The sequence below is a fragment of the Chrysemys picta genome, chromosome 3, assembly GCF_011386835.1.
Source record: "Chrysemys picta bellii isolate R12L10 chromosome 3, ASM1138683v2, whole genome shotgun sequence".
NCBI classification, from domain to species: domain Eukaryota; kingdom Metazoa; phylum Chordata; order Testudines; family Emydidae; genus Chrysemys; species Chrysemys picta.
Genome location: NC_088793.1, coordinates 197,086,617 through 197,110,952, shown reverse-complemented (window position 1 = coordinate 197,110,952; position 24,336 = coordinate 197,086,617). Strand labels below are relative to the sequence as shown.

Genomic DNA, 24,336 nt, shown 5'->3' with positions numbered 1-24,336 from the left:
TGATTAGGCAAACATATATGTATCTTCTCTCTTAAATCCAGGGCTGTTAATGACTCTTATATTCTGGGAAGCTTGCAACAAAACCCATCACATGTGTAGCTTCAGAATGTGATTTGAGTTAAATGATGATTGTTTTAGAAGTATAGTGATTGATCCAGCATCAGGAAGGCATGAGACCGGTTTTTAAATGTTTTGCCTAAATAAAAGGCAGTAGAATTGCATGAAGAACTCAAGGAGGAGTGGAGATCTTGAAATATATACACTTGCTGTTCCTATACAAAATATATACTGTTGGTCTTGATAAAATCTGACAATGTCTGTGTGCAAATATATTAACAAGACTAACATTGGTATTTATAATAGCTTGATACAATGTGACAGATGCAAGTAAACTTATTTCTAGAACTGATTTGCCTTTGTAAGTTTCCAGCCTATTTTGTACTTTCTTTTCTAGTAAGTAAACAGTTTGACTTGGCCTTGATGTATTTAAGGAGAGAGCTGTGTAGCTGGTAAAAATAACTTGTCTTGAAATTAATTGTTCAAGTACTTTCCTCTCGACTCGGCGAAGATCATATTCCTCTATATCTCGCGTGTGAGCAGAATGTTAGAGCTTATGTGATGTTGGGGAAATACTTTCCATACTGTTGTTTAGTCTGTTTTGAGATCTATGTGACTACTGTTCTCCAATGGACATCCCAGTAAAGCTGGAGAAATACATTTTGAAGAAACATGGTTTCAATTTTAGTGATCTGAAATGAGTGAATTGAATGAAAATGAATTTTAGATCACGTTTTTGATACAGCCTTGCCAGAAACTTTCTTGCAGCATTTTCTTCAATAAGATTTCTCCCCCCCCCCCCTTTTTTTAGGGGGATGTTCAGTGCAGCAGGATACGGTAAAAAATCAAAAACACCCCCAAAAATCTGAAGTGGGATGGGTTAAAGGCTGGCACATTCAGAACACCTCTTCTAGTGCACTCTAATCACTAGATGTTTTGAGAAGGAGGGGGGAAAAGGAAGAAGTTCTTGCAGGTTCCAAGCTGAACATCATATAAGTAAGCCAATGTCACATGTGCCGTTTTCTGTTCGTTTAGAGAAACAAAATCTAGTGGACATCAGTTTCTTCTTGCTCTGCCCATATTGCCCCTCTCTTTTGGCTCGCTCCTTATCTTCAAACATAAGCTGCTTGTCTTCACTTTCAGGCTGTGCAGAGCATATTTCCACCTTACCTATCTTCTCTCATTCATTATCAAAAGGTCGGCTTGTGCCTCCAGTTGTCCCATAATGCCAAACTCATCACCTACTTGCTAACTTTCCAGCAAGCATTATTGTGCTTTCTCCTGTGCTGCCCCTTGCACTGGGGAGGAACTCCCCATAAATATCAACAATCTCACTTCACTGTTCTTCAAATCTCTCCTTAAAACTCTTCTTTGCCATGATGCTTATAAAAAAACTTGACAATGACTAGGTGGCTGGAGTACTGAGACCACTGGCAACCATGCTAATCAGTGTTCTCTCACTGTTTCCTTATACTCCCCTGTCTCCATCTGTTGTCTCTTGTCTTACGCATAGACTGTAAGCTCTTTGGTGCATGGGCAGTCTTCTGTTCTGTGTTTATACACTGCCTAGCACCATAGGGTTCTGGTCCGTGGCTACGGCTTCTAGGTGCTACTAGGTGCTACAGTAACGTAAATAACTAACAATAATATTAGAACACATAGCAGCTTTTGTGATGTATAGCTACATAATATTTTAAGAGTGAGATAACTAGAAACAGTCATAAACATTGGAGAATAACTTTGCTACATAATTTCAGAAACTTCACTCTCCTTAAGCTTGTTGTTTCCACATAAATATTCAGGTTTTTGCTTTATCTTTTTGTGCAGCTGCTTTGTGTAAAGTCAGTTATTTCCCTAACCCTGCAAGTAACTGTCATCTGGGAAGAGAAGGTGTTTTCTAGACTCTTCATTTTACGCTGCTCACATAAGTTGGGTTTTGTGGTTTTTTTTTTTTTTTTTTTTGGGTCTATCCTTTTTTTAGGAGCTATATTTTATAGCTGAGCGACACATTGTATAACAAAAGGAAAAAGCATAATCGGCGAAATGTCGAAATATGTGTTACACTTCAGGCAAATGAAGCCTTTTAACAATAGCCTGCTAGCGTGCATGCTCTTCTTGCTTTGTTGGGCAAAACATAAAAGTTGCAAACTGACAACAGGAATATGTTAAACTATCATTTAATTCTTTCATTTATGTTAAGCTGTGCTGTCTAGTTAACAAGATAAGTGTGCAGAACTTGACCCTGATGGACTCCCCTTCTGGGTGAGGAGAAAGAGTAACTCCTCTGTTTCTTAACATGTTTGGTTCTCGCAATCAACAGCACCTCTGTTTTGACAAATATTTAGAAAGGTACGCACTAATTACTTGCCAGGCAAGAAATAAAGTGCAGAAACAGGTTGGGAAGAATAAACTTCGATTATATTTTCTTCTCTCCCCATCCACACCCACCAAAAACAAACATCAAAACTTACTTGCAAGTGTCTTCAATTCTGCAAACTAGATGCTGGAAACAGGATTTATAAGTCCTTAGATCTACTACCCAGTTGTTCACCTCTCTTTCGTGGATATGGGGCCCACTTCAGTTCATCTGGTTGCCCCTTTGGCTGACCATTGGCCAAAATTCGGGGCCTTGCAGGTTAGTTTCTCATATGGAGGAGAAAACCATGTCATGGAGTCAGATTTTCCTACTTGGTTATCTAGTCTCTTGTCTTTCCTGGCCAGTGGTTGGAACTAACAGCACCCAGGGACTTCAATTTTCTCCCTCCCACAAGGAGTTTCAGGTAAAGAATCCTTGCCCGTCCCAAGAATGAGCTATTCTGCGCATCAGCTCCTTTCCAGGGGCTCTCAGACTCTGAGCCAAACGCATACTGCTTCCTTCCATATACCCCACACACACGAGTTTTGACTGCTTAATTCAAGGCTTTGTTACAGCTCCCACCCCCTAAGTTTGACACCTAGGAAACCTGTTAGATGCACATACTTTTGCTCTGAATTGCATGTGCTTTCTAGGTGGGGCTCTTGGCCTCCAGGAAGTCTGCAATCCCTCTCCATCCATGTTCCTTACTGGTGTGTGTGTGTGTGTGTGTGTGTGTGTACAATCAGAGAATGCATCATTTCCTCTTCAAATGGAGCATGTTCAGTCATGTAAAATATCACTGTCAAACTTGTGAAGGAAGGAAAAAAAAATTTTTTTGGGAGGGACTCAGAGATGGAAAGACAGATGCTCTACTGCAGAGGTGGGCAGACTATGGCCCGCGGGACCCTCCTGCCCGACCCCTGAGCTCCTGCCCCGGGAGGCTAGTCCCTGACTCCTCCCCTGCCCCGCAGCCTCAGCTCGCCCTGGTGCAATGCTCTGGGCGGCAGGGTTGCGAGCTCTTGCCGGGCAGCACAACTGCAGACTCGTGGCCTGGCTCCAACTGGGCGGTGCGGCTGCCTGCCCTGGCGCTCTGGGCAGCGCAGCTGTAGCGCCGCCAGTCACCGGTGCTCCAGACAGCATGGTAAGGGAGCAGGGGAGTTTGGGGTGGTGGGTGTGGATAGGGGTCAGGGCGGTCAGAGGGTGGAAAACGGGGGCGTTGAATGGGGGTAGGAGTCCCCAGGGGGAAGTCAGGAAGGAGATGGGAGTTGGATGGGCAGTCAGGGGCAGAGGGTCCAGAGGCGATCAGGGAGAAGGGGTGGTTGGATGGGACAGGGGTCCCGGGGCGGGGGCAGTCAGGAATGAGAGCAGGGGTTGGATGGGGTGGTGGTGGTGGGGGCAGTCAGGAGCAAGGGTTCTGGGGGCAGTGACGGGACAGGGAGGAAGGGGTGGTTGGATGGGGCAATCGTCCCGGGGTGGGGTGGGAGGGGAGGGGCAGTCAAGAATGAGAGCAGGGGTTGGATGGGGTGGCAGGGGGCAGTCAGAGGCAGGGGTTCCGGGGGCTGTCAGAGGACATGGAAGGGGGAGGGCCCTACATACAATTTTGGAAACACGATGCAGTCCTCAGGCCAAAAGGTTTGCCCACCCCCGCTCTACAGTGTGTAATCCCCAGGCACTTTTCCTTTCCCAGTACCAATCCCACTTCAGGCTTTTATATTTTGAAACTATATGTAACGTAGAACTTCTGTCTGATGGGAGAGGGGCAGCAGTTCTCCAGTAAATGGTGTTGTTGTGTCAGGACTATTACTAATACACTAAAAAGGTCATGTTTTGATGGTTGTCAACATCTTTTTTTTTTTTTTTTTTTTTTTTTTTTGCAGACAATTTCAATGTTGTCCTGCTTTCTATATAATCACCAGCTTTAAGTTTTTTAAAAGCCTTTCTTCGTTTTTCTTCCTCTATTAAAAAGTTATTTTATTTTTCTTAATTTGGTATTTGGCATCTGGTATTTGGCTAAAGTTTCAGTTGAAAATGTCTTTTAGTGGGCAGTATATCTGTTAGACATTTTAAAATCACAAATCGGGTCCGTCCTCTCCCCCCTCCACATCATGGGATCGGCTTAAAAATCATGAGGGTTTTTTTTTTCCCACCAGTATACACTTTTTTGGTTCTTATTTACCTTGTGAGTATTGAGGCTGTGGTCTTTTACTGGGGCTTGGATTCCTTCACTAGGGTGTGCTCAGGCCCTGGTCTGAAGAACTTCACTGGGGTTTGCTGGGGTCTGGGACTCTTCACTGGGGTCTCTTACTGGAATATGTTGGGTTCCTCACTAGGCTCTGGAGTTCTGCATTGGGGCAGGATGGACTCCCCTTTTTGAGCAGCTGCCTTCTCTCAAGTGTGGGTAACCAGCAGGTACTAGTCAGCAGCTGCTGAAGCAACATCTATTTCCTTAATTGCTGCCAGGCAGGAAATGGACTTGTCAAGAGCCTCTCCTGCAGCTACCTAAAAGTAGGGGCTCCAGTTCTGGCAGTACTTCATTTGCTGGCAGCTGATGGGGAAAGCAGTTGCCTTCTGTTGATCTTAGGCAGCTGAACAGCTGCAGTTTTGCACCACTGGCTCTGATTGAAAATAATACAAAGTGAGCACTGTACACTTTATCTGTTTTGTAATTGAAATCAATATATTTGAAAAAGTAGAGGGGAAAAAAGTAGAAAAAATCCAAAAAGATTTAATAAACAATAGAATACCAATTGAAATTTAACAGTGCAATTAATCATGATTAATTTTTGAGTTAATTGCTATTAATCGACAGCCCTAGTAAAGGCCTTTCTCCTTTTCCAAAGGTGGTAGTGAAAATAATTAGACAAATTAACAACTGTGAGGGCCTCATTCAGTGCTCAGTAAGGAATTACCAAGTATAATACATAATTAAAAAAATAATAATCAAAAATGGAAAAAAATTCACAACCCAGTTTAGGTTGCTAAGTTGTTACTATCTTGCAGCAATTATAGTAATAAGTAGAGAGAGGGCTTCTGTCTGGTGAAGATCTGGCCTGCTTTTTCCCAGGAGCTGGTGTGTTTACTCCCAAGGAGCAGAGTGAATCTCGAATCTTTTAAAGAAAGCAAGGCTTCTTGAGTATACACAATGAACAGATCACAGCCCTGAAATGAGAGGTCCTCCTTCAGTATTGGCAAAGATGTTTTTCTGTTTTCAAATATATTGATTTCAATTACAAAACAGAAAACAAAGTGTACAGTGGTCACTTTATATTTTTTATTACAAATATTAACACTGTAAAAATGATAAAAAAAATAGTATTTTTCAATTCACCTCATACAAATATTGTAGTGCAATCTCTTTATTGTGAAAGTGCAACTTACAAATGTAGGTTTTTTGTTAGGTTGTTTTGTTTTTGAGTGGAGTTATGTAAAACTTTACAGGCTACAAGTCCACTCAGTCCTACTTCTTGTTCACCCAATCTCTAAGAGAAGCAAGTTTTGTTTACATTTATGGGAGATACTGCTGCCTGCTTCTTAATTACAAAGTCACCTGAAAGTGAGAACAGGCATTCTGCAGAAAAACATCCAAAAACATTTAATAAATTCTGTTGTTTAACAGTGCAATTAATCATGATTAATTTTTTAATCGCTTGACAGCCCTAGTGTTTACAGATTTGGTAACTAGCTATGAAGACAAAGGAAGATTAGCTTTAAACAGCAACTGCTGCTGCTCAAGGTCCATCTCTAGAGGATGGAAGTAGGGATGTTTCAGTAATAGAGCAAGAAATAACTTCATTACACTTGAAGTGGATGGTAAATCTTTCACTGATTTGATTTAATTAACATAATATATACACACACATTGTTGTTTTGTATAATAGCATGAAGTCTGAGAACCTGTTGGCCTATTCTTACTGAGCTCCAGAGAATATTTTATTTCAGTATGCCAGATTCCATATCTTGAAGACATCATACCTTTCTCACTGGCATAAGGAGTCTAGCACTAGGTTGGTCAACTGCTAGGGATTCTGGCTAAGTGGTTCTCCGGTTGAACAAACTGCTGCTTGCAGACAGTGACAATTAACGCACTAAAAGCCGAAACAAAGATGAGATGGAAGGGAGCTGTTTGTGGCAACAGGGCTTGATTCTGTGGAGTCTTAGCTGAAGTTTCTGCAAGTGACTTACATGTGTGTAGTTTGACACCTTTTCTCAAGGTAAGCAGGAATTATGTACATCTTGTAAATTGGTTATAGAAGTAGAAAATACCCTGAGACTGTCATCAATCCTCCTTCATTAGGAAACTAACTACAAAGCCCCAAAGTCTAATGCTGGGCAAAGGAGCAACAACACTTATAATGGGTAATATTTAACAGGAGGAAATGAATAGATTTATTGTCTTTGTCGTCTTTCTGTTGAGTACTTTGAGGTCTGAATGAGACTTACCGTTTTCCAAGTTTTTTCATTGCTGTTAAACATCCTTCTGTGCAAAGGCGATAAGTGAAAAAGCTGTAACATTATCTTTTGTAAAAGCACAAAAGCCTCATTGAACAGGTGAATTTGTTGAAAACTGAACTAAGGCATTACTATTCTTGCAGATAAAATAAAATTCTTTAAGGTTTAAATATGAATAACTATTTCCTTTAAAATGCTTTTTTTCTTACATAACTCTTAAGTCCAGAAAAAGAGATCAGCTTGTAAGACCAAAGTGTTGTGGTTGAGTTTTCCTGTTAACTTACCAAAAAAAGGCTGTTCATTGAGACAACAGTGTTCAGCCAAGTGGTAACAGGGTAGTTCACTGCTAAAGTACCTGGCACTCAAATAAAAATAGAAAAAATTAATTAATATGTCCTGCTGTTACCTATTTCAAGCACCAGTTCGTTATGTTTTGTGAAGCATAGCCAGGAAAAAAAAATTAAAAGCCATGGTGGGATGATTATTTTCTTGTGAATAGCTCTGTGTGCTAGACAAATGATGAAGTGTAATTTCATTTTCCTTCTAGGATGCTATTAATGTCAGTTTCATAATTTATAAATTGTGATCCAGTGATAAGCTCCTGCAGCATGTAGGATAGTTGAACTGTAGGGAATAGTGAGACACTTAAAACAGCCTTTCCGGGGTTGATAAGCATAGCATTAAATGACTGACAAAGCTCCTGCCACTTACACAAACTTGCCACATGTAACTTCAAGTCATTCTTTATTCGGCTCACTAGGAAATTCAAAATTAGGTATGTTTCTTACTGCTAATAGCAGTATAGAACCGTGCAGGACTTCTTTTTCCTTCAGTTCAGAAGCTAGTGATGACAGAAGTGAATTGCTGTATTTTTTTTTTTTTTCATTGCTGGTTCTCTTCATTCCGTTTTTTTTAACAGTGAAGGGACTAGACATTAAGTTCTGTAGACCTATTGTATTAATTTCCAGTTAAGTATTTTGTTTTGTTTTTAAGATTCCCATGTGCATCAAATTATCTTTAGCTAGTTTCCTGCTAGTGTACAGTATCTTGAGCCAGAACTCACAATGTTATTTAGAAGTTTGCAGTGAAGCCAAAAAATAAGTCAATTTTTTTAAAAACCTGTTGGTAATATGGGTATGACCCTGAATTTTATTTGCAGGTCCCTGTCACTTGCTACAGATCAATCACCTAAATTAATATCCTTGTTATATGACTGTTATCAGCAACCAACTCCAGTGGGTACTGGTTACAATTTACCTTGCAAAAGAGAGCACGAAATTTGCCTTTATAATAGGAAACTAGTTAAATATTTCAGATTATCATCAGTCTGATATTCAACCTATTGATACCTCTGTATGGATTTTCTTGGGTTTGAATAAGACCTTGAATAGTGTCCTGATGACAATGTGACAATAGCCCTAGGAACAAAACCGCAATTGAAAACAAAAGTCAGTTGATGACAAATGTACAGATGAATTAAATCTGTGCTGGTGGCTTAAATTTATACAAAAATGTCATATTGACATACTTGGCAGTATCTCTTTTCCTGGAAGTGGCATTGATACAATCAGATCTGTGCACTACCAGTGTGAGTGAACACTATGTAGCATTACATTTATGTAATATTTTAGTTGTCTTAAATGCATTACTACTTAATATAGTTTAGTGTAAAAGGTGGAGCAGTAGTGACACCTATAGGTTGTCTCATTTTTTTTTGGTTGCTTATGACTGACAGAGCCATACCTAGGCATTTTAGCACCCGGGACAAGTAAGCATATATGTGCCCCATAGAGGCAATGTGTGTTTGTGGGGGATACATGGGGTCACGTACCCCGCCCAGATTGCTTCCTTCCATTTAGCACAGAGGTTTTCAAACTATGGGGACACGCCTCACGGTTTGAAAACCATCGCCTACTGTTAGGAGCCAGTGGATCAGAAGCTGGAGGGAGCTGCCCAGCCCCCTCAGGCTTCTGGCGCTCTGCTGTGGGAGCTGGGGTGCTGGCTTACTGGCTGGAAGCCCTCCCTGCCCTGAGCCAAGCCTCCTCTGCATAGCTGGGTCCCCAGGCAGGGTGGGGAACACATCTCCGAGCTGTGCTGCATAGCTGGGTCTCCAGGCAGGGCGGGGAGCTCGGAGCTGTGCCCTGATAGGCTCTTCTCTCCCTCGGAGACTAGCGCCAGCACACGATGCCCAGCAGAGCCCAACTGCCAGCAGCAGAGCTGCAAGAGCCTTGGGGAGCATCTCATGGCAGGTGGGCTCTGTGCGCAGGGGCCAACTCCATGGGACATCACAGCTGGCACCGGACTCCTTCAGGGGAGAGGCAATAGTGTGACGGGGCATACCATGGAGTGTGAAGAGGCAACCTAGCTTGGGGAGCAGGGCAGGGAGGGCTGCCCTGCAGCCAGGCAGCACCTTTTCTCCCACAGCATGGAGAGCCAGGGGCCCGAGTAGGATGGGTGATTCCCACTAGCTTCCAATCGACTGGCACCTCCCGGTTCAGGTTTGGAAGAAGTATAGACTTTGCAAAAATTTTGCCTTTGGGACATGCTCAAAATAGCTTGTTAGATACTTTAGTTGTTTTCTCAATATGCTATACTGCACTCACACACACTTTCATAAAGCACTTTGAGAACCAAACATGAATGATCATTTTGTATATTGAAAACATTAAGAAACCAATAGCATGCAAGAGTCCTAACGCCGTCACTTGCTGTTCCCACTAGACAACACTGTCTTCACCAAGCCAAGGATATAATATAGGAATGCTGATCCCTCAGCATTCTGTTGTCCAGCAAATAGTTGTATAACCTACTGGCAAAGTAGGTGTTGCCCACCTCTAGTGGGTTGGGCTCGCACAGGATATCAGCTAGTGGCATTCCTTAAGTTTGAAAACATCAGTGGAAAATAATCAGCTGTTTTGTAACTCTCCAGAATTATTTTAGACTCTATCTTTAAAGGGAAGACTTCAAAGGAGCATGTCGCTGCTTTAGATGAGTTGAAGAGCTTTTCTGAATCATCTCGTAGATCTCAACCCAGCCCCTACTGCCTCAAACTGTCACTTAATACAGTTCCTCACAATGCTGAATCATAAAGCAACCATCTGTGTTAGCTAATGGGAGTCGAATTCCATCCCAGCTGCTTTTCTTTAAAGAGTCAGAAGCAGTTATCCTCAGGAGAACAAGTAAACCTAGTGGGGCAGTGCTGCTCCATTGCCAGTCAAAATGCTTCAGTTTCACAATCCACCTGAAAAAGACCGAGGTTATGTACCAGCACCAGGCCACCAGCATCACAAGCACCATGATCCCATCAACACAATTGACAACACACCCTCACCTCAGTCAGGAAATTCTGCTGCCTGGGTAGCATACTTTCCAGCAATGCCAGGTTGTATGATGAGATCATTCAGTACCTGGCAGAGGCCAGTTTGGCATTTGGCAGGCTCCCCCACAGGCTCTGGAGGAAGTGTGGAGTCTGCCACAGAATTAAAATAAAAATCTATTCTGCTGTTGTACTCACCTCACTCCTCTATGGCTGTGAGACAGGGATGCTCTACCAACATCACATCAAGCAGCTGGAGAGCTTCCAGCTTCGCTGCCGAAGATCCATGTGCAACATCAAGTGGCAGGACAGGATCCCCAACACTGAAGTCCATGGGAGGTGGCAAATCTCTGGCATTGAGAGCATGCTCATCCGCGCTCAATTTTACTGTGTTGGACGTGTGTACTGAAAGCCGTGCTGTACAGCCAGCTGAGCGCACACATGCATTTTAAGGTCGACACATCTTTAGACACCTTGAAGGCCAACCTCAAAGAATTCAAGATAGACCTTAGAACCTGGAAGCTTGTTGCAGATGGAGAGGTCTGTGTGCCATGAGGCCATGCCCACTTTTAAGGAGCGGTATGTGAGGTCTCTGCAGGAGAAGAGAGCATATCTTAAGGCCAGTGCCTCAAACCTTTTTCCAACAATGACTACACTTGAAAGATATGCAGTCACGTTTGCAGATCCAGGATCGGATTTGCTTCCCACGTGAGAATCCATGGAAACAAACCCAGAACTCGCGTCCATGCTAGATGAACGCTCATCCACTGAAGTGACAGGAGAATCCAACAGTCATTGATCAAAAGTGGAGATTGTGATCTAGGGACTTTGGGATGAACGTTTGGAAGGGAGATGAAAAATGGATTTAGATAATGGCTGGATGTATGGCTCTTGAACAAATACCAGCACCATCCATCCCCTAAGTGCTTGTCAGAGTTTTGCATTGATGATGTCAACAAATTCTGATCTTTGTTCTTACAAATGTTTATGGCTCTAGATGGTAGTTCTCCCAAAGCTCAAATAAGCAAAGAGTTGCTTTGTCTTCAGACTGAAGCTCATGCTCTAAAGCAGAGTTAATGAGATTATATTTTTTTGGCTACCTGCATAGTAGAAGAAATATATCCACTCTTCAAGCACAAATCAAAGCAAAACTAAGTACTATAAGGATTGGTAAATAGGTTGAAAGGAAAGTGTGCCAAATGTGCCAGAATCTTACACATTTCTCTCATTACTCCCACTAAATCTTTCCTTTAGCTTTTCTTTTTGTAATGAAGGATTTCATTTCATTGAGGTTTGAAAATGCCTTGTCATTAAATTGTCAGTTTGACAGTTCAGTTTCACTTGTGACTTGATGTGGACTTGAGTCCCAGCCCAGAGAGGAGTGACTACTATAATAAGCTAGAAAAATTACTCTAAAAATGTCATTTTAGTACTGTAATTATGACGCAGACTCTCACAGTACAGGAATGAACATAAGTCATGTTTTAACTAGTAAACCAAACATAACGTATGTACTGATAAATTACTGATTGATCTGGCAGCTGCCTTTTATACTCTAAAACTGAGATGAGCTGGCAACCTATATAATCAGAAGGCACAATGAGTTTCCCCCCTCCTACTCTAAGTTTACAAAAAATGTTTAAACCATAAGTGTGTAAAGCCTAATGGGTGTGTAGTCTCTTGCCCTCAGTGATTTAGACCATTTGGACCGTATCTGGTTGCCACCTGCAGTTTTAGGGTTATTCACGATCGTTGCCCATCAACAGCTAAAGCACCTTGGGCCCTACAGATAGGGGCTGGCTCCAGGAGGTGTTGCCTCTCCCTGAAAGAGCCCAGTGCCGGCTAGCAAAAGTTCACTGGGGCACGGCTTGGATCTGTGCCACCCGCCCTGTCTGGGGAGCGCCCAGCCATGCAGAGGTGGTCCAGCTTGGGGAAACAGGGCAAGGAGCGCTGCCAGGCAGCCAGCCAACACCCCAGCTCCCATAGTGCAGAAAGCTAGGGGCCTGAGCATGCCATGTGGCTCCCACCAGTTTCTGATCTGTTGGTTCCTGGCAGGAGGCAACAGCTTTCAAACTGTGAGGTACGTCACCATGGTTTGAAAACCTCTGCTAAATGGAAGGCAGAAATCTGGGGGTGGGGGCCTGTGACTCCATGTGCCCCCACCCCACTGTTTTGTGCCCTGGGCGGCTGGTCCACTTGCCCCACACTGGTTATGCCCTGATGTAATGATGGGGTTATAGGTGTTTGGGCTAATTGTATGACCCTTGCAAATCATTCATTTAAGTTTTTTTTTATGATGGACTTGTTTAGGTTTTTCTTAGGGTTTCTTTTTGTATCGTTTCTTTTATCCTTGTTTGCTTCTTACCTAAAGGTTCATGTAGCTGTTCTAGTAGTTAAGAGTAGCTTCAGTAACTAATGCTGCAATTAAGATTCCCCTCATTCTCCCGCCCCCTTCCCCTGTGTGTGTGTTTGTGTGTGTGTGTGTGTGTGATTTGTTGCTTTTGTGCCATGGCTGTTACCAAATAGACCTACATGAAAACACATTCTAAAAATGTTTACATACAGAGTTTTTTCTCTAAGTGTTCAGATATGGAATCATAAAAATGTAGAGCTGGAAAGGACTTCCAGAGATCAAGTCCAGACCCTGTGTTTAGGTTTACTTGGTCCTACCTCGACCATCTCTGACAGTTTTTTGTCCAACCTTTTATTAACCTCCAGTGATGGGGATTTCACAACTTCCCTTGGAAGCCTGTTCCAAAACTTGATTTCCCTTATAGTTATAAAGTTTTTTCCCTAATAGCTAACCTAAATCTCCCTTGTCACAGATTAAGTCCATTTTACTCCTTGTCCTACTTTTGATGGACCGGAACAGTTGATCACCATCCTCTTTACAACAGCCCTTAACATATTTGAAAACGGTTCTTAGGTCCCTGCTTAGTCCTTTGTGTGTGTGTGTGTGTGTGTGTGTGTGTGTGTGTGTGTGTGTGTGTGTGTGTGAAGATTAAATATCCCCTGTATTAACTTTTCCTCATGGGTCAGGTTCTCTAAACCTTGCATTGTTTTTGATGCTGTCCTCTCCAATATGTCCAAATTTTTCCTAAAAAAAAAAAAAAAAAAAAAAAAATGTGGCATCCAGAATTGAACCCAGTACTCCAGTGGAGGCTTCACCACTGCTGAGTAGAGTGAGACAATTACCTTCAATGTCTTTCTTATGACACTCCTGTTAATACACCTCAGAATGACATTAGCCTTTTTCTCGACTACATGGTTGACTCCTAATCCATTTTGTGATCCCACTGTAACCCCAAGACTATTTTTAGCAGCACTACCACCTAGCCAGTTATTACCGATTTTGTAGTTGTGCATTTGATTATTTTTTCCTACCTAAGTGTAGTACTTTGCATTTGTCTCTATTGAATTCCATTTTTTTGGATTGCAGACTAATTCTCCAATTGTTAAGGTCATTTTGAATTCTAATCCTGTTCTCTAAGTGCTTTCAACTCCTCACAGCTTGCTGTCATTTGCAGATTTCATAAGCATATTCTCCACTCCATTATCTAAGTCATTAATGAAAATATTGATTAGTATGGGATCCAGGAGAACCCCCTGAGGGACCCTGCTAGAAACACCCTCCCAGTTTGACAGCGAACCATAGATAACTATCTTTAAGTAAAAAGAACAGGAGTACTTGTGGCACCTTAGAGACTAACAAATTTATTAGAGCATAAGCTTTCGTGGACTGAAGAAGTGGGCTGTAGTCCACGAAAGCTTATGCTCTAATAAATTTGTCTCTAAGGTGCCACAAGTACGCCTGTTCTTTTTGCGGATACAGACTAACACGGTTGCTACTCTGAAACCTATCTTTAAGTATGCTTTTTCAACCAATTATGCATCCACCTCTCAGTAATCTCATCACCTTTCCTTTTTGGGACTGTAAAGCCTTATTAAAATTAAAATATTTCCTCTCTACTGCTCCCACTGCCCCTCACCCCAATCCACTAGGTCAGTAGCCCTGTCAAAGAAGGAAATTAGGTTGATTTGGCTTGATTTGTTTTTGACAAATTCATTCTGGCTATTCTGTTTAACCCTATTATCCTTTAGGTGCTTACAAATTGATCAATAATTTATTGGTGTTTAAGGGGCTTTGTTTTTAAGCAAAAACTTACACTAATTTATGTTTTGGAACTGGTACAGTAGTTATCAAGTGCTTGTGTCCCTTTTTGGGCTATCAGTGCCCTCTAGGGGTAAAACTGAAAATTGTCATAACTACTCATTTTCTCAAGAATAACCACATAGTTAAGGTTAAGATTTTGTCAGTTATTTTTAGTAAAAGTCACCGACAGGTCCGGGGTAATAAACAAAAATTGACTTTTCAGTGACTTTTACTGAAAATAATGAGGAGAGAGAGGGCGGGAGGGGGAGGAATGACACCTGGATCCCCATAAGGGTGGAGAGGGGGCTGACAGTCCCAACCCCATCGCCCCAGGGTGGGGGGAACAGTTCCGGCTCCAGCCCCTGCCAAGGCTGCAGGATGGGAACACACGAGTGGCTCCAGCTGCCGGGGGGTGGGCGCACAGATAATAATTAGATATTATGTTAAGCTGACAATGGTAGTGTAATAGGAATCCTTTATTGAATCTTGTCTCCATGTTTTAAACTTCTAATGCAAGATATTACAATTGTTCATATTCTGATCATTCATAACTTCCCCTTTTTTTTGGTTTGCAGATGAAAACACTAAGGAAGCTTTGCAGGTGAAGAAAAGTCTGAGTGAGAAGGTTTCTCTCTACAGAGGTGACATTACATTGCTTGAGATTGATGCTATAGTTAATGCCGGTAAGTAATCTTTTAATGTGGTTATATTTAGAAACTTGCAGTATTTACAGTTCTGGGGGAAAAAGATGTATAACATGACTACATTCTGTGGAAACCATAACACGTAGAAACTGCTGCTCGTAAAGTTTGCAAGCTGTGTACAGCAGATAATTTCATTCTGTGCCATTATTGTTAAGACTTTTGTAAAAGCACAAACTGTATATTGGGTGTACGATATAAGATCACTCATCTCTATTTTTTTCTTAATTTGGAGAATTTGCACTTTGTGGCAAAACACTAAAATTAGATGTTCGAGATTAGACTACTGTAATATGATGTACCTGAGGCTGAAGAATGCAGCAGGTGATTTATTTTAAAAGTATTTCACTGAGAGATGAGAATTTTGGGAACTTCATTAATTTCTTACTGGTTTTTATGTATATCTTAAAGTTTTGGTGTTAACATGTAAAGTCCTGAATGGCTTGCTTGAGAGACCGTCTATCTCCCTATACTGTACTGCCAGGTTGCATTCAACAGAGACTCTGGAGCTGTTTTGAGAGAGGGAGCTGCTGGCAACACATTCTCCATGAAAGAAAGCCCCATTATTTAGGCATTCATTCCCCTCCATGGTAGGAAATAGCCAGAATGTCTTGACCTTTGGTGGCCTTTGTACTGTGCCAACAATTTGTTTAGGCATTTGGAGAGAGTTGTGGAACTATTTTTCACAGAGGAGTATCTTTGTTATTGGGTGTAACAGATGTAATTTAAGAGTGCTGAGTTACTTGGAAGTTGTTCTTGTGGTATTGTCTATTTAAATATTGCAAGGATACACAGAGCCCAACAAAAGTTTTCGTATTGTATAAAGAAATAAAATTAGGGGTTTGTTTTGTTTGTTAGCATTAAGTTTTTTTTTAAATTTAACCTCACAAAAATTTTTGTGGGAGCTGGTTGGAGTATCATAAAAATTTGAAACCACTGATATGGAAGGAGCTAAATGAAAGAAGAAGAATGTATGTATTCAAGGTACTGAATAACTATAAAATACTTAGGCAAATAGTTATGACAAAGTGTGAATTATACTGAATGGCAAAGTGTTAAATTTTATTTAGACTATTTTAAATAGATAGTGTCTGTGGAAAACATGCTGCTGTTTCTCAATGCTGTTGCTTACATAGAGTTTATAAAATCATGAGGGGAGGGGAAGAATCATTTCTGGTTTATTTCTTTCCAGATCCCAATCTGTAGTGTTACTTCAAGTATCGCAGCTAAATGCAAGGTGGAACAATTGCTAAACAATCTGTTTAATTGTTAGGTTCATTCCTAAACTAGCAGAATTTCATTAGAATTTGACTCTATGGGGAAAAAAAATCCTTGAAACCATGTTGCACTAAACTTTGCAATTGTTAGTTGAGCTGTAAATACACAATTTTTTTTTTTTAATCTTGTATTTTACTATTGAAGCCATGGGTGGCGGGTGAAGCTTCCCCTTGGGGAGGCTAGCCCGCTGCTCTCAGCCCCCCCGCATGGCCCCAGCCAGGGTGGACAGGAGTAGGTGCTGAGAGCTCAGTCAGGGTTGGGGGGGGGGGGGGGGGAACGCAGTAAGGGGACAGGACTGAGAGCTCAGGACTGCAGCAGAGCCCCTCCTCTGCCCCATTCCGCCCCCACTCGCTTCTTTCCACCCCCACGGCCCCGAGATGGGAAAAGCTCTGTGCCCCTGCCAGGGCCGCAGCAGGAAGCTCCTCCAGCCACAGGGCCATGGCAGGGGGAGATGTTTCCAGGGGTCCCAAATTGGCCAATGCCCTTGGACACAGGCCCCATGGGCCTGTGTCACTGCCCCGTTCCTCCCCCAGCAGCATGAGGCTGGCAGAGGCGTAGGCTCCCCAAGCCTCCATTACTCACTGCCCGTGGTTAAAGCAACATTAATGGCCCCTTGTTATTTAGGACCTGTAAGTTTATCTTAATGCAACAAAACCTTCTGTTCATTATCTTGCTCTGTCTCTGTTATATTTAGAAGTAGGTAACCTGGAGGGAAGCTGTTTTCCAAGTATTAACCTACTTCCTTCACACAGGCACAAGATGATATACTATGGCTTTCTGTTTGTATCTTACTTGGTCTTTACTGAAACACTCAGAACAACTGAGTAGTGCTTGAAAAGGAAGCTGCCATATATGGTGTTTTTTGTTCTTATAAATTTGTATCTCTCTTGCTTGGAGACAAGACTGCAGCTGGCTGAAATTTTGACTGTTTTTCATAAAGGCCTTTATTTTTGGGAAATTTTTTTTTTTTTTTGCAACTTTTAAATTTTCTGTTTTTCAGTTAAATTGAATAAGTATTTAGGTTTGTCTTTATTTTTTGGCTGATCGGTTTTCCTCCTCCCACACCTTTCCCCCTCTTCCTTGCCTTCCATGCCCCCTTTTTGTTATAGAGGAGAGGGGAAATGAGACTGGTTGACTTCTCCTGAAAGAAACAGGAGGGGGAACAGAAGAAATGAGAGAAACTTTAAACCAAAATTGTTTTGAATAAAAGAAAAATGACTTCCTTTTGAAACCTGCAGAATGAAAATGAATTTGCAATTTTGATTTTTTTTGTGAATCTTTTTTTTTGTTTGTTTGTTTGTTTTTTCCAGCCAGGTCTTCTAAAGACCCAGTCTACTCCTATCATTTTCCTTCCCAAAACTTATAATGATTATTTCCAATCTGAGAAACTGCAACATGATTACAATCTGAAAGATAAAGTATTACACTCAACCATTGCCAATAAAAATATAAGAAAACTGTCATAGTAATGAAAAGGAGATGTGAAAATCTTTCTCCCTGGATAATACTTCACTAGCAATTACCAGGGCTTTGTATATTCTCTGGCCATAGATTTTTTCGAAAGTGATTTTGCAGTAAATTCTAAACTTTGTCAGTTTAAAAAAAAAAAGTTTCTAACCCTTATGATTGCAGTAAAAAGCTTCTCTTTTCTACTTATTCACATTTAAATAATTTGAGGCCTGGAGAAAATGCCTTAGAGAGCTCTTTGTCTCTCACTCTATCTGAGTTTATCAAAAAGAAGATTGAGGTGACTTAATTAGTATATAAGTTCCTTCATGATCATGGAGAGGTAAGACCACCTCTGAAGGGCTCTTTAATCTAGTGGAGAAAAGCATAACAAGAAGCTATTGCTGGAAGCTGAAGCCAGACCAATACAAATTAAAAATAAGGCACAGATTTTTAACAGTGGGGTAATTAACCATTGGAACAAACTACCAAGGATTGTCTTTCTTGATGCCTTCAGATGAAGACTGATGCCTTTCTGGAAGCTATGTGTTATCCAAACACAAGCTGTACTTTAGGGTTATAGGGTTCAGAATAACTGGATGGATGAAATTTAATGGTCTATGATATAGAGGAGGTCAGAGTAAATGATCTAACTGTCCCTTCTGGCCATAGATACTATGAATCTATAAGAAGGTGCAGCTTTGCTGTCCTGAGACTGTAGGCAGTCTGAAAATGTTTGGAAGCTGTATACTGTTCTGTTTAATCTTAATGGTTTTAGCTCTGAAACCTAATAAGTTTTAAAACTTCACTGCTGATGATAACAAGCAACGATATCCAGGTGATGTCCCACAGTTCCAAATTTTCTTCCTCTTCTCCCCACGTATCAAGTCTTCTTTACACATTTCTCAATAGCAAATTTTTTTTGCAAAATATTTTGCAAATTCAAAACTGGAACTGAAAGGAGAGCATAAAATAAACTGAATTAATACAATTTATTTGGTTTTTTTCCACATTTATTTTATTGAAAACCTTAATTTTTTTTATTTGAATTAAGCTGCCACAGAGTTTTCACTCTGCTGCCACTGTTTGGAAATAAAACCTAATATATTTGGTGACAGGGAATGTGGAAACAGCCTGGTGAAGCAATAGGAACCCCTTTAGTAGTGTCACTCGCTTGCTTTTTGTTGAGAACTCTCCTTAAGACTAATTGGAGAAAATTTTTAAATATCACTCAATTGTTGAAGTAGCTCTGACAGATACTGGCCATGTGGCCAATTGCCTGTAGCTTTGTAGAGTTGCTGGAGAATGTATGCTGCCAGTAAGGGCTGTCAGCTTGTCTCACCCCACCATCTAGTCTATGTGGCCTCCAGTTTTGCAGTGGGCTGAGCACCTTGACCCTTGATCCTTCAAAGCATTAAGCACATGTTTTACTTTAAGCACCAGTAGTCCCTGTGAAGTGAAGCATGTGCTGTTTGCTGGATTGGGGGCAAAATGCTCAGCATCTTTCAAGATCAAGCCTTTTATCTCTGTGAGCAGAATGTAAACTTGATCCCTTCCTCACTCCATGTATGTAAGAGTCCCTGCCTGCGTCTCCTTCCTTTCTGCCCCCTCATCTGAAAATAGGAGCGTTTTAAAATAGAGCCACAACACAGAGAAGCATTTCCAGCCATTTCCTCTGTGAACTCAGTGCAGCCCTTTCTGATCCATTGGTGGAATTACAAGCAGTGGCAAAGTGACTGTATTCAAAGGGTAGTGATTTAGCATCCAATCACAGCATGTGCTTTTAAGAATGTGTTCAGAAAAATCTGAGTTTTTTTTCCCCAGATCACTTTCCCAATGAAGTTCAGGGAAAAAAATGTTTTTTATATTCATTTACACAAAAGTTCTAAGTTTTAAGTGATTAAGTCAAAATTTCTTTGTGCATGGACATGGGGGAACTGTAGGTTTTATCACTTTTTCTAGTTTACAGATTAAAGGTTTTTAATCACATATAGTAGAACCTCAGAGTTATGAACACCAGAGTTATGAACTGACAGGTAAACCACACACCTCATTTGGAACCAGAAGTATGCAATCAGGCATCAGCAGAGACCAAAAAGAAAAAAAGGCAAATATAGTACAGTATGGGTGTTAAGTGTGAACTACTAAGGGGAAAAAAAAAAGATTTGACAAGGTAAGGAAACTATTTCTATGCTTGTTTCATTTAAATGAAGATGGTTAAAAGCAGCATTTTTCTTCTGCATAGTAAAGTTTCAAACCTGTGGTAAATCAATGTTTGCTGCAAACTTTTGAAAGAATAACCATAACATTTTGTTCAGAGTTATGAATAACCTCCATTCCCGAAGTGTTTATAACTCCGAGGTTCTACTGTACATGGACTTTTGTTTTTTAATGTAAACGTAATCACAAAAGATGTTACGAGTGTTCAAAAGTGTTCTAACATGCTTTTGGCTGCAAAAAACTTAAATATAAACAGATACTCAGTTTAACCTTACTAAACAAGGAAATCTGTTCTCACTCTCAGTATCTCTATTTGAGTTCTCTTGTGTATATCTACTTTTATATGTTCCATTGTTCATTAAAGGATTTACAAAAGTTGATGAGGTTACAAAATCAAATTAACCATTTGAATACTGTCCAACATATGAGTTACTCAAGGCAAAACTCAACAACAAGTTGTACTGATGTTCATGAAGTGCCAGCCTTAAAAAACACTACTGAAAACAGGAATGAGAATGTTGTGCTGTTATTTACCTGTACTGTTGAGTTTCCATATTGTATTTTCGTTACGTGTTCAGAGAGCAGAGTGATGAGTAGAACATCTAGGCTAGTTTATTCTTAAACTAATGTAAATGGCAGTAAATCTTGCACAGTGAACTACCAAACCCAAGAATAGCATTTTGCAGTCATGTTTCCTTCTTGAATTTCTGGCAAATAAATTAGATCACTTCAAAGTTGAAGTTATTCAGTGAAAATAACTTTCATTGCTTAACGTTAAATTAATGTTTCTTTACATTGTGGTGTAGAATTGTTTCATGTGCTTTTGTGCAATCAAAAGAGCCAGGTAGGAATTTTAGTCAACACTGGCGATTGAGCAGAGGCTTCCCTTTGTGGACACAGCGGCAAAATGAGGACAGACACATGCCTGGAATTAAGCGGCAGGCCCCAACTTTTATTAAACTGTAACACAAGGGAGAGTCACTGTTCCCTATCTCCATACTCTGCTATACCAGGCATTTAATTGGTTACAGTGTTGCCAACCCAGGGATGGGCAAACCTTTTGGCCCAAGGGCCACATCTGGGTGGGGAAATTGCATGCAGGGCCATGAATGTAGGGCTGGGGCAGGGGGTTGGGGTACAGGAGGGAGTGTGGGGTATGGGAGGGGGTGCAGTGTGCAGGAAGGGGCTCAGGGCAAGGGGCTGTGGGGCAGGAGGAATGTGGGGCGTACAAGGGGGCTCAAGGCAGGGGCTTGGGGTGCAGGAGGGACTTGGGGTGCAGGCTCCAGCACAGCGCCGCTTACCTTGAGTGGTTCTGGGTGGCAACGGTGCACAGCGGGGCTAAGGCAGGCTCCCTGCCTGCCTGCCCTGGCCCTGTGCCATGTCATGCCACTCTTCTCCTGGCAGCATCCAGCACCACATCCCTGTGACCCGAGAGGGAGGGTGACGGCAGAGGGCTCCGTGCACTGCTCTCACCTGTGGCTACCTCCCCCGAAGCTCCTATTGGCTGCGGTTCCTTGTTCCCGGCCAATGGGAGCTGCGGGGGGCGGTTCCTGCAGGCAAGGGCAGTGCGCTGAGCCTTCTGCTCCCCCTGCCCCCCAGGGGCCACAAGGACATGGTGCTGGCTGCTTCCGTGGGCTGGATCCAAAGCCCTGACGGGTCGTAGTTTGCCCACCCTTGATATAACCCATAACTGGCACCAGGATTACAGGGCTCCTTGCCATATAACCTATACCACAGGGTTCAGTTCTGAGTCCATGCACTCTCCTCTCCGCCAACATGAGTGGTGAAGCAGGATGCAGTCCTTGGGCCGTGAAGGCCACAATTTCTGACCTCAGCCTATGAGGCCCAAGGCCCCAAATCCCAGGGCTTTTACTGCTGGAAACCGTTCATTTTAATCTCTTAACTGTACTGGAAATTGGCCACTGAGGGTGCAGCAACTAGCTTGATCACTGCCCCCACCCGACTACATGGCCTGGTACCACAATTCCTGTCCAGTCCATTTCCATCACATCCTGTAGCAATCTCAGCACCGCCACCTGCCAAATGTACCCATCATCTCTGAAAACTTCCAACTGATGATAACCGATGGTCCTGTGCCCCATCAGTAAAAAGAACAGGAGTACTTGTGGCACCTTAGAGACTAACCAGTTTATTTGAGCATAAGCTTTTGTTGGCTACAGCCCACTTCATCAGATGCATAGACTGGAACATATAGTAAGGAGATATATATATACACACATACAGAGAACATGAAAAGGTGGGAGTTGCCCTACCAACTCTAAGGGGCTAATTAGTTAAGATGAGCAATTATCAACAGGAGGAAAAAAACTTTTGTAGTGATAATCAAGATGGCTCATTACACACATTGAATCTATTTCCCAATGTTAAGTATCCTCACACCTTGTTGTCAAACTGTCTGAAATGGACCATCTTGATTATCACTACAAAAGTTTCTTTTTTCCTCCTGTTGATAATTGCTCATTGTAATTAATTAGCCCCTTAGAGTTGGTAGGGCACCTCCCCCCTTTTCATGGGTGTGTGTGTGTGTGTGTGTGTCCTTACTCTGTTCCATTCTATGCATCCGGTGAAGTGGGCTGTAGCCTATGAAAGCTTATGCTCAAATAAATTAGTTAGTCTCTGAGGTGCCATAAGTACTCCTGTTCTTTTTGCGGATACAGACTAACAGGGCTGCTACTCTGAAACCTGCCCCATTAGTGAACTTCCAGTGTCCAAGAATATCTTGGTGGCCTTTCAATTGGAGGCAAACTGCTTTGCCCCTGACACCCCACTGAGCTACAGTTGCAGTCCTACCTGCCCTCTTGTGGGCACAATGCAGTATGTAGTGCCTGCAAATTCAGATGTTGCATATACTTTCAGTAGCTTCTGAAACAAAAAAGCACAGGGGTTAATTTGTTTTGTCTTTTCCTTAGTGTGGAAGTAAGTTCCGTAATGCATTGATTTCCAGTACCCTGTTGTCTGCACCTACCATGGGCCAAACCCCCCTGCAGCCTCTGACATACATGCCCCAATCCTGAAAGAATTAGTACGTGTGTGTGTGTGAAATAGCGCAAGGTTTTTCCTCATGCTGTGCCGAATTGGTATCTCATCAGGCAGCTGCCATCGTGGTGTATGAACAATAGTGCCGGGTGCGAGCCCTGTATTTTTAGAAAGGCTTTTATTGCCTTTACAGGGTGCAAGCTCCCATTTGCATATTCCTTCAGCACCACATAACCCCCCTTTTCCTTCTGGTCTGTTTTCGAGTACCTTAAGGGCAGGGACTCTGCTCCTGCAGATAGGTCATCGCATCTGTTACATTTAACAGACACGCACCTAGCTGCCGCTGCCATAACCACCAGCTCATTCATTCTAAAAGCACCAAGGAAAGCAACAACAAATGTTCACCTAATTAAAATGGCCTGCCTCCCACAGCTGCACAGCCTGTACTAACCCTGTCATGGTTTCCAGTGCTACAGGTAATTGATCATCCCTCTGGCGCTCGCTCCTCCTACCCCACCCTTCTAAGAGTTTCTGCACTCTGAAATGCCCACATTGGTCTGGAAAACCTACCAGCCTACTCCAGTAGGACAGGCCTGCTAACTGACCAGAGACAAGGAAGGGAGCCAAATCGTGGTGGGTCAAAGCCGCCACATATCGCACCACCCAGTGTGTAGGTATGGACCACCCATGGTGAAGCCCTTCCTATGCCCTAAATTACCTGAATTCTGAAAGACTGGCCTTATAGGCCCTCATAGTCCATGGGGGCAGCATAGTCCTCTACTAGTCCTACAGATGTCTTGGGCCAAGGTTCCAGAGTTGTTGAGGCATCACCTGTGGATCCTTGCTGGAGAATGGGGTGAATTTCCAGAATTTGTCAGCCTGAAATTGAGAGAGAGCATCGGTAACGCCCATAGCCACTTCCGGGACATATACTGCACAAAAAAGGATGTTAAAACACAAGCGGGGTGTGTGTGTGTGTGTGTGTGTGTGTGTGTGTGGGGAAGGAAAAAAAAAAAAAACCCCAAAAAATAAACAAAACCCTCCCCAGCCTTGTTTCCTGAGCAGTCTTAGCTAACTGTTTACTTACAATAGTGACCAGAGTTTGTCTTGTTACAAATGGACTTTTCTGAAAGTTTTCGTCCCAAATAACGAGTGCCATCCATGTAGGAAAAAAATTCAAGGAAGGTGATACCCGGCAATGCCCTGAGCCCCCAGCTTTCTGGCCCCCTCTGTGCACAGCACTCTCCTTGAAAGTAAACCCCCAAATCTGTGCCTCCTTAGGTGTCAAACTGTTCCTGCAGCTCAGTTTTGAGCCACTAGTCCAAATGCTGTATTGAAACTCCATTTAACACTTCCAGGAATC

The 24,336-nt window shown here is 42.2% G+C and overlaps 1 protein-coding gene across 15 annotated transcripts in view; it reads left to right on the top strand.

Annotated features, from left to right (window-relative positions):
* The window catches only part of MACROD2 (mono-ADP ribosylhydrolase 2), a 1,307,214-nt gene that overhangs the window by 56,085 nt on the left and 1,226,793 nt on the right, over window positions 1-24,336 (top strand). For all 15 annotated transcript variants that reach the window (XM_042847036.2, XM_042847039.2, XM_042847056.2 and 12 more), the window contains exon 3: window positions 14,907-15,014. In XM_042847036.2, coding sequence (XP_042702970.2) covers window positions 14,907-15,014 — 108 coding nt within the window. The remainder of the gene's footprint in view (window positions 1-14,906; window positions 15,015-24,336) is intronic.